Source organism: Aptenodytes patagonicus, unplaced genomic scaffold (assembly GCF_965638725.1).
Source record: "Aptenodytes patagonicus unplaced genomic scaffold, bAptPat1.pri.cur scaffold_81, whole genome shotgun sequence".
NCBI classification, from domain to species: Eukaryota; Metazoa; Chordata; class Aves; order Sphenisciformes; family Spheniscidae; genus Aptenodytes; species Aptenodytes patagonicus.
In genome coordinates, this window is record NW_027472029.1 from 424,776 (window position 1) to 435,968 (window position 11,193).

Sequence of the window (11,193 nt, forward strand, 5' to 3'; positions counted from 1 at the left end):
TGCTTACTCGTATTAAAATTGGCATCCTTTTGTCCAACGTAATTTGCAGTTGCCCTGTATATTCAGTCATCTCGGACACTGGTGTTTCAGGAAAAACAAGGGAAGGCCTGCTATTTTGTAAGCCATTTGGAAATTGCAGGTGGCAACAAGCACATCAGAATGAGGTTCTGCAGGGTGCCAGAATTGTTCTACCTCCAAGGTGTAGGTTCTGTTGTTATTCTAGTCTTCCTTCCGCTTTGCTAAAAATACCGGGTGAAATTGGCGTGTGCTGATGGGTAGAACTTGCTGCTGCTCTGTGCAGTGGATGGTTTTTCCTGTGTCTGTAGAGGAAATTTAGTCACTAATTAGAAACGGCACAGACAGTTCTGTGCAGTGAACTTCTTGAAAGGAGTTAACGCTTTGCTTTACGCTTTTCATTCCTCAGAATGACCGTGATCCTCGCTTGAGAGAGAGAGCAGTTGCCAGAAATTCTGGATTAGACCAATACGGCAAGATCCTTCCTAGAGTTCAAAGGACGCTGGCTGTAGAGAGAGCCAAGCCTTACCATTTGCCTTCATCGGTCTTAAGAGAAGGTAATTTTTAGGGGGGAGAAATGTAATGGACAGCTAACGATCACTTTGGTTACACAAGGCTGATATGCTTTCCCTCTTGCTTTACAGTCGCAAGACCAAAGCCATTATCAACAGTAACAAAACAAGCTAATACAGGAAATGTGCATACAAGAGCAACTTTCATCAGGAACGTGTTGTCCAAAATTGAAGAAGTACGGGTAGCAAACGAGCAGAAGACGAGTCTCTCACAATATGATAGGTAAGCAGCCTTTTGACAAAGCTTAGTGTTGAGCTGCATGTTTGGCGAGAGAGAGAGAGAGATCCGTTTGACTTATGACAGTGTTTTGGAGGGAAGGTGCACCTGAATAAAGCCTTGTTTGGCTTTTTTGCGCACGCAGTAGATAACATTTAAGGATCCATACATCGTAAGTAGTATTTGGAGAGAGAGTTTTTCTGCTGTGATAATGTTATTCATGCAAATACACGTGTTTACGTTACGGTCAACGTGTTTACAGAATTTAAGATAGCTGAAACCAAAACTGTGATTACCATCAAGCTAGCAGAGTTGCGCGATGCATTTGTTGGGCCACCAGTTACAAAATTTTCACAGAAACGTTCTGGCCACAACTAAAACATGGGTGCGTTATCAACTTTGTTCTCATCCTAAATCCAAAACACCATACCAGCTACTAGAAAGGAAATTAACTCTATCCCTGCCGAAACCAGGACAATATCCACCCCTTATTCTATACCATCTGCGTCATGCTCAAGTCTCATATTTTCCAGTACATTTTCATTAATCACCACCCCCTTTTATTTATATATATATATATATATATATATATATATACACACACACACACACACACAGATATCATTCCCTTCACCTGTGGGCCATCCCTCTAAAATGTTCGGTGAGTTCATTTAGTCCATGACTTCAGGCTCCATCTGTCATAATAATCTTTCAGGGCAGGAAAAATGGAGATGGTATGTGGTGTTGGATTGTTCCATGTTGAAGTCAGTTCTGGTACCATCATCACTGTGCTTTGCTTGGTTTCACTGAAGTTATTCTTCATTAATCTGGGTGGTTCTTATTGTAATAACATTAGTATGGCATATAATATTATTAGTATTATTAGTATATCTGTGTATTATAACTATTATAACTATAATTAGTACTTAACATCACATAATTCAGATCATTGGCTATTCTCACCCAAAATCAAATCCCCTTGAGGCACACATCGGGCTTCCCCATCCTTCCGCATTATCCACCAAGTGCACCCAGGTCCTTGAGCAAAAGCAATCCCACGGATGGGTCTACCTCTGCCCGAGGCAGGAATAACCCAGACTGTCTTCCCCAGCATATTTTTTATGTGCACTACAGGGACTTTATTCCCATCTACAGTACGTAAAAGTTCTGACTGGGCAGGGCCTGCTCGATTGGCAGATCCCCGAGTGTTGACTAACCAGGTGGCCTTTGCTAAATGCGTATCCCAATGTTTGAACGTCCCACCACCCATTGCTCTCAGCGTAGTCTTTAACAGTCCATTGTATCGTTCAATTTTCCCAGAAGCTGGTGCATGATAGGGGATGTGATACACCCACTCAATGCCGTGCTCTTTGGCCCAGGTGCCTATGAGGTTGTTTCGGAAATGAGTCCCCTTGTCTGACTCAATTCTTTCTGGGGTGCCATGTCGCCATAGGACTTGCTTTTCAAGGCCCAGGATAGTGTTCCGGGCAGTAGCATGGGGCACGGGATATGTTTCCAGCCATCCGGTGGTTGCCTCCACCATTGTAAGCACGTGGCGCTTGCCTTGGCGGGTTTGTGGGAGTGTGAAATAATCGATCTGCCAGGCCTCCCCATATTTATATTTCAACCATCGTCCTCCATACCAGAGGCTTTAACCGCTTGGCTTGCTTGATTGCAGCACATGTTTCACATTCATGGATAACCTGGGCTATAGTGTCCATGGTCAAGTCCACCCCTCGATCACGAGCCCATCTGTATGTTGCATCTCTTCCTTGGTGACCTGAGGTGTCATGGGCCCACCGAGCTAGAAATAATTCACCCTTATGTTGCCAGTCCAGATCCACCTGAGCCACTTCAATCTTAGCAGCCTGATCCACCTGCTGGTTGTTTTGATGTTCTTCAGTGGCCCGACTCTTGGGTACGTGAGCATCTACGTGACGGACTTTTACAACCAGGTTCTCCACCCGGGCAGCAATATCTTGCCACAATGCGGCAGCCCAGATGGGTTTGCCTCTGCGCTGCCAGTTGCTCTGCTTCCATTGCTGCAACCACCCCCACAGGGCATTTGCCACCATCCATGAGTCAGTGTAGAGAGAGAGCACTGGCCACTTTTCTCGGTCAGCAATGTCTAAAGCCAGCTGGGTGGCCTTTACTTCTGCAAATTGGCTTGATTCACCTTCTCCTTCAGCCGTTTCTACAACTTGTCGCATAGGACTCCATACAGCAGCTTTCCACCTCCGATGCTTTCCCACAAGACGACAGGACCCATCAGTGAACAGGGCTCGGTAGGCATGGGCCAGGCCCCAGCACGTTGCAATGAGCTGCATCTCTCTGGAGTTGCCAGGGTGACAGCATACTTTTTCCAAATATTCTACTAACTTTTCAGGATTCTGCATTTGCTCAGGGGTGAAGTTCCAAAACACTGGGGGTGCCCATTGGCCTAGGTACTTGCCCATCTTGTCCCACACACCCTGCCACTCATAATTATTCAGCCTTGGGGCAGATCTCTGGATGATATTCTTAAATTGCTTACCAACTTTAGACAAAACCGAAACAATATTCCCAAGAAGTATTAATAGAAGTATCTTAACTGCCCAAGGATGCTCAAAATACTGAAAAGTTACTGTAATGAAGGAGGAAACATCATAGAAGAAGGTAGTGACACTGCCATTCTGTATTTCCTCCGAAAAGAAACTCTCAGAAAAGTTACTGCAATTGCTAGTTGTCTCCACGAAATGGTATCCATGGTACAGTAACGGCTTCATTGCGAAGTTTACATACCACACTAACGTCAAGGTCAATGTTCTAAAAACAAACCTCACAAGCGAAACATTACTATTCACTGCAGACCACAGCAAACTGCAAAACCCAACACCAATCTTTAACATGTACAGCAGGAAAAAGAGCGCGATGCAGATTATACAAATTAAAATCGAGAACAGAGAAACCAACATTGTGACCCACAACTACTAACAGATATAAGTTCCTTAATACACTCCGGTTAATCTGTTATTATCTCAAACCCTTCGTGCCCCACGTTGGGCGCCAAAAAGGACTGTCGTGGTTTAATCTCAGTCGGCAACTGAGCACCACGCAGCCGCTCGCTCACTCCCCCCCACCCGGTGGGATGGGGGAGAGAATTGGAAGAGCACAAGTTAGAAAAACTCGTGGGTTGAGATAAAAACAGTTTAATAATTGAAATAAAATGATGATAATAATAACATGATAATAATAACAATACACAAAACAAGTGATGCACAGTACAATTGCTCACCACCCGCCGACTGATGCCCAGCCAGTCCCCGAGCAGCGCCCCCCCCCCCGGCCAGCTTTCCCCAGTTTATGTACTGAGCGTGACGTCACATGGTATGGAATGTCCCTTTGGCCAGTTTGGCTGTGCCCCCTCCCAGCTTCTTGTGCACCTCCAGCCTTCTCAGTCAGTAGAACATGGGAAGCTGAAAAGTCCTTGACTAGTGTAAACACTACCTAGCAACAACTAAAACATTGGTGTGTTATCAACATTGTTCTCACCCTAAATCCAAAACAAAGCACTGTACCAGCTACAAGGAAGGAAATTAACTCTATCCCTGCTGAAACCAGGACAGTATCCACCCCTTATTCTATACCATCTATGTCATGCTCAAGGCCCATATTTTCCAGTGCAACCTCATTAACCAACCACCCCGCTTTCCGTCCTTTGATATAACACACAGATATCATTCCCTTAGTCTATCGACCACCCTTGTGGAATGTCTGTAAAATGTCCAGAAATGTCCATGAAATATCCATTGAGTTCATTTAGTCTGTGACTTTGGGCTCCATCTGTGATGGTGGTCACTCAGGCCAGGAGAGGTGGTGTGTTGCGTGGAATTACTGGGTACCAAAGCCAGCTCAGGTCAGGTCACTGCTGCACTTGCACTGCTTCTTGTAAGGCTTGTCCTCCACTTGTTCGGGTGGTTCCTGCTATAGTAATTCCTATAACACGCAACTCAAATCATGGGTTACAACGATTTAAAGGCATTTCCATTACAATCTCCACCCCTGGTCCCTTTGGGCCAGGTTATAGGGTTTAACATTGCAATGAACTCCTCCCCTTGCTCCTAGCCTGGCTAGCAACAAGGGGTTTCTGCTATAGTAATTCCTATAACATGCAACTCAAATCATGGGTTACAACAATTTAAAGGTGTTTCCATTACAATCTCCACCCCTGGTCCCTTCGGATCAAACCATAGGGTTTAACATTGCAATGAACTCCTCCCCTTGCCCCTGCTCCGGCTTGGACTTATCCACAGACTGCAGTCCCTTAGGGTAGTACCTGCTCCAAGTGGAGCCTTATCTATGAGCCACAGTCTCTCCAGGGGTACGCCTGCTGCGGCATAGACTTATCCACAGTCACTTTGAGATGCACCTGTTCCAGCACGGCCTTCTCCATGGGCCACAATGTCTTCAGAGATATACCTGCTCCAGCGTGGCCTTACTCGCAGCCACAGTCCCTTCAGAAGTAAACCTGCTGTAGCACAAACATAACCGCGGCCACAGACGCTTCGAGATGTACCTGCTCTGGCATGGGCTTATCCACGGCCACAGACGCTTTGGGGTGTCCTGCTCCTGCATGGACTCATCCACAGGTCACAGCCCTTTCGACTCGAGTTCACACTGGAGTTCCAGCCTGTCCAGTACAGCAGCACAGAAACAGCAGCGATGCCCTGGCCATCTGCCAGCCCAGGCACATCGCCATTGCGTTATCAAAATGTTCCCAGGCACAGCAGAATACGATGATAAGCAGTACAGCGGTACAGCAAGCAGTGAAAGCAAAAAACAGCCACTAACGAGCATTGGACTCTAATATACAGTAAGGTAAGCAAGCCCCAAAGCAAGCACAGGAGCCTGCCAATTAATATCTAAACAGCAATAACAGCTATAAATTCGATCTAGCACATTCCAATCAAACCTGTCATTATCTCGAACCCTTCGAGCCCCACGTTGGGTGCCAAAAAGGACTGTCGTGGTTTAACCTCAGCCGGCAACTAAGCACCACGCAGCCGCTCGCTCACTCCCCCCCGGTGGGATGGGGGAGAGAATCGGAAGGGTAAAAGTGAGAAAACTCATGGGTTGAGATAAAGGCAGTTTAATAGGGAAAGCAAAAGCCACACATGCAAGCAAAGCAAAACAAGGAATTCATTCACTACTTCCCATGGGCAGGCAGGTGTTCAGCCATCTCCAGGAAAGCAGGGCTCCATCACGCGTAACGGTTACTTGGGAAGACAAACGCCATCACTCCAAACGTCCCCCCCTTCCTTCTTCTTCCCCCAGCTTTATATACTGAGCATGACGTCACATGGTATGGAATATCCCTTTGGCCAGTTTGGGTATGCTGTCCTGGTCGTGCCCCCTCCCAGCTTCTTGTGCACCTCCAGCCTTCTCAGTCAGTAGAACATGGGAAGCTGAAAAGTCCTTGACTAGTGTAAACACTACCTAGCAACAACTAAAACATTGGTGTGTTATCAACATTGTTCTCACCCTAAATCCAAAACAAAGCACTGTACCAGCTACAAGGAAGGAAATTAACTCTATCCCTGCTGAAACCAGGACATATGGAATGTCCCTTTGGCCAGTTTGGCTGTGCCCCCTCCCAGCTTCTTGTGCACCTCCAGCCTTCTCAGTCAGTAGAGCATGGGAAGCTGAAAAGTCCTTGGCTAGTGTAAGCACTACCTAGCAACAACTAAAACATCGGTGCGTTATCAACTTTGTTCTCATCTTAAATCCAAAACACCATACCAGCTACTAGAAAGGAAATTAACTCTATCCCTGCCGAAACCAGGACAATCTGTTAAAGACAAGGTCAACTTAGGGACACAACTAAGTGGAGAACTTGAAGTGGTCCCAGCATTGAAACGTAGACAAATGTTCTTCTGCCGTGAGAATTACATCACTAGTGCAACTTAAAATTGGATTACTCTTGCCTCCGAGGCAGCGATTTAGGAAACTAAGTAGGAAACGTGAAGAAATCATGAAAAAAAAGAAAATGCCTGCAACTTGTTCATGGGCCTGATACATCACCCCACCAGTGAGGGTTCCCCTGTATTTCTTGTTCATGGAATGTTTTTGTTCTGCCTCAGATTTCTTGAACGCAGTGTGATTTTTTTTTTCATTTCTTTATTTATGTTCATATTTTAAATTGTGTGTCTTAACAGATCGCTGGATTTGGTGGTTCACCCGGTTCCTTCATGTTCTGCAGCGCAGTCACCATGCAGAGCTTCTACTTCATTCACGGCATCCAGCCCACTGAAATCAAATACGCATGGTTCCGTCTCACAAACGACTTTTGCAAGAGCATCGGAGCTGAATTTACTGGAGACTCCTCTTGTGGTTAAGGTTTGTATTTTTAAGAATCAGTTAAGAACCAACCAAACCAAAAGCCTGTAAACGTCGTTGAAAATGAAACCACCCAAGTAGTTAACACAAGCAGCGTTGGATGCGAATTGTGGAATGTTTTCAGCCTGCGTGTGGTTCTTGTATACAGTGTCCGTTTGGAAGCAGTACGTCGGGAACAGTCTTGAAGAGGGCAAGTTTAGTTCTAAGTTAATTGCAGGACGCACGTTGTCCCATAGCTTTGTGAAATACACTTGTGTTTATTGCACGGAACAAAGTCAGTTAAAATTGGACTTTTCAATACGCTTAGGTACTTAAAGATGCGATTTGCAGCTTAACCATCTCATTGTTTAAGTGCTCAATCCCTCTCTATAGTTTGACTTGCATACCTACAAGCAAGAACGTGTATGCTTCAGTTTCTTCATCCAGTTAAGTGAATGACAACTAAGTGATGTCAGCTAAGTGGCATCAGTCTCTGTCAAATTCCGTGATGGCTTTTTGCAGTAATTTTAGTTACTGATTGTTTGTGTTAAACTGTATTTCCATTCACTGCCATCAAACTCTTATCATGCAAGGAAGTAACGTTGGGCCTATCATCTTCTTGGTGCCGACCTTTTTGCCGTTGCCTACCTGAACAACACAGTTGTGATCTCTCTGAGTCGTAACCTCTTTCTTCTTATCAAATACTGTCCGTATCATTAAGCTAGTTTCATCCTCCTCCTTTTAAACCCTGTCAATACTGTAAAATCTTTCTTGAGCTGAGGTAAGCAGACCTGAACGCTTCTAGGTGAAGATGTGTAGGTGTTTTTACAGCAGCGTCACTTAATTCAGTCTAGTGCGTGGATTGATTAATTAGTGAAAAAATAAGCTATATCGCTGTTGCTTTGCTGATCGCCATTTCGCATGGCAGGGTTTCAGTCGCTGTATCTGGGGTAACATTTGAAGTTGTACGCCTTTTAGAAGAGGGGAGTAGAAACTGCAAAATTTCCTGGGGTGGGAGATGACATTGCAGACAACAAGATGCCCTATCCTTGTTTCTTCGGGAAATTAATTTGAAAAATACCATTTGATGCTGGCATTAAAAAAAGCCCCAGAAGCCAAAAGACACATGAAAAGCGTGAGGTTTTCTCATGTAGATTTCCGTACCTTTGGAAAAAGAGCAGTGCGGAGGCTAAACTTTGTCCTCCCTGCTGGTCCAAACTCAGTTAGTAATTTAAGCTAACACTTCTGACACGGGAAGTCGTCTGTTTTGCAGATTTAACTGGTTTTAAATTAAATGTTTTTATTTCTTTTCATAGAGAGCGAAAGTTTTGGCCACATCTGCTTCTGGTTTTCCTGGGTTTACTCCTCGGTCTATTCTCAGATCCAGCCTTCGCACCACACCCCTAGCGACTCCCTCTGCATCTCCGGGACGATCAGTTACTCCTCCTCTACGAGCAAAGGAACGTGGAGTATCTTTCAGGGAAGAGAACTCGAATGCAGAATGGACTGCTGGGGTAAGCTGGGCTGTAGTTAGTGATTTTTACCGTTAACGGCTTTATAGACTGTGATTTGACTAAGGTTTTGTTTTGTTTTGTTTTTAAGCTTGCCAAAACCTCCTTCTATTGAGAATTGGAATTGCAAATCAGAACGGGGGACTTGAATTTGGTCAAAAACGGTTGTGTTAGACCTTCTGTAACATCAGGTGCCTGCAGGAACCCGCTCATAATAAATGCCAGTGACCTTGGCGTTTTTTCCTCAAGCGGTGTTAGGAGCTGTGATTGTTCCAAATTGGTAGTTGAGCTTCCCGCTATACCTTTTCAAACGGTGGTATGGCAGGAAGGTAAGGAATATAGATTGAGCCAGTTGCTTGGGTTTGTTAAGCTTTGTGAATTCAACATCTTTGAAAGCAACAGAAGTCATGAGCTGCATTTACTTTCAGTCTCTCTTTTTGCCAGGCTGGGTTTACTTGAATTATGGTAAAAAGAGACTCCTGATGAAGAGAGCTGTACTGTTGTCTGTACTCTAGCCCTAAAGTTCTCGGTTTTGTTTCTTGCCTTGCACCAGGGACAGTGTTCGCCGAGTTGTCAAATGAATTTGGTCCCTCTGAAAGTTGCCCCCTTCTACTCCTCCTTTTGCTCTGTCAGTTGGATTCCCTGACTCAGCTCATGGTGCAGTTGCCGACGTGACGTTCCAAAATCAGGGGCAGAACAGGGGCATGTGCTAGTATCTACACGTATGAGCTTTCCGTACGTGTACTAACAAATTGCCATACTCTGTTTTTATTATACCTTTTATTGCCTGATACAAAGAGCTGCTCAATTGTAACAAGAGGCTTGCTCTCCTGTCTGAAGTTCTTGCCAACAATGCAGTGTGGCCAGGTTAATTTACGTGTTCCCTGCTACAGGCATCGTGAACACTAAAAGACTTTAGTAGTGCATACAAGTTGGAAGGGATATTTCCAGCTTCTTCAAACTCTTGTCTTTTGTTCTTTTTTTTTTTTTTTTTTTTTGTAAAACCACGTTCTTTTAACATCTAAACTCTGCAAAATACGAATGTTAAAAGCTTGTTGACATGGACTGAAAATTGGAACTAGAGGTTCTCCAGGTGTCCCAGGTTTTCCCCCATTGTTCTTTCTTCTACTGGGGCTGGTGAGTTATCTGGATTCTTTGTGGATGTCCTCTAAGTACCATATAGAGCATACTGTCAATTTCCTGTAGGCTTATACTCACAGGAATCAACAGTAGTTGGAGTGAAACACAAAGTGAAAGGTAGGCGTACCACAAATTGGTTGGTCTTAAGGAAGAGAAAACGCTTTTCAGCGTTCCAGATTTCCAGTGAAGTTAAATAGGCAGTCACTTCTTTAGCTCGTCTCAGCTTTGGGATTTAGGACAACGCTGTAGAGAAGATGCTTCTAGACTTGGGAATACATAAATCACTTATGGGAGGGAGTAAGTGGAAAATTTGTGATGGGAAGAAGGGAGCAGGGACAGGAGACGGTCACAAAGCTTCTGCAGTCATTCAGGTAGCAGTACAGTGAAGGTTTTTCTGCTTTCGTTGTAACTGGTTCTTACGGATTTGTATGTAAACATCTGGTTTTGGCTTGTCTACCTTCACTGAATTTGGGACAAACTTCTTACTGCTCTCTTGTTCGTAGCTTTGTAAGCATAAAGGGAAAGTTTATGGAGACTAGTATTTCTTGAACTGAGTTTTGAGGCATGACACGTTGCTATACTGTGATGCTCAGCAACTTTTGACAAGGCAGGAGGCAAGAAAATGAGCAGATTCTACGGAGACTCCTGTTGAGTGGCTTCTTCCTTCTGCCATCGTTGGCTAGCACTAGAACTTAGAGGGCTGGGCGAAGGTCTTTACGCATTGATTAAATTAGCTTGACCGTTTGAGTCACTTGGCAGACGTAACAGATACTGCTTTTGTGCTCAACGTAAGAGCTTGAGTATCTCATGTGGATCTAGAAGGCAAGAATAATTGCTCGGTACAGGGAACTACAAAACATGAGATGGAGGTATTTAGAGTGTATGTGCTGTCTCATGCAATCCAAGTGATTCCTTAAAGTGCAGCGCTGAGTTGTCGCGTGTGATACGTGGCCACTTTGACTACCTGTTGCCGTCACAACTGTCGTGACTGAAACGTTAAACTTTGGGGACATAACTGTATTTTAGCCTGTTAGATGCAGAGCCGGTCACTCTGTGTGGATCTGCAGTCAGTCCAGAAAGCACTGCAGTGTGGTGATTACTGCCAGTTGTGTACACAGCTTGTACTGTAAAACTGCTCCCTTTGCTCACGGGTGGTGGCAAATCGTTAGTCGTGAACAGAAGTATCAGAAATGGAGCATGGGATTGCATACACTGAATGCTCTGTTCTCTGTCCCTTAAACGCATTAACTTTCATCTGTAGTAGGGAGTCCATCGTAGGTTTCTAACTTCACATGCAGTGGTGATCTGAAAGGAGAAGCAGCATTTCACTGTCCTCAGTTTGAAGTTAGTCTGTTTGGTAATTAATAGTGCATTAACAGACACT

General features: G+C 44.7%; 1 protein-coding gene across 1 annotated transcript in view; it reads left to right on the plus strand.

Annotated features, from left to right (window-relative positions):
• LOC143173445 (protein ELYS-like) overlaps positions 1-11,193 on the plus strand; it is a 53,903-nt gene that overhangs the window by 25,040 nt on the left and 17,670 nt on the right. Inside the window, exons 23-26 of the mRNA XM_076363707.1 lie at positions 425-572; positions 660-810; positions 6,999-7,179; positions 8,475-8,672. Of these exons, the coding sequence (XP_076219822.1) occupies positions 425-572; positions 660-810; positions 6,999-7,179; positions 8,475-8,672 (678 nt within the window). The remainder of the gene's footprint in view (positions 1-424; positions 573-659; positions 811-6,998; positions 7,180-8,474; positions 8,673-11,193) is intronic.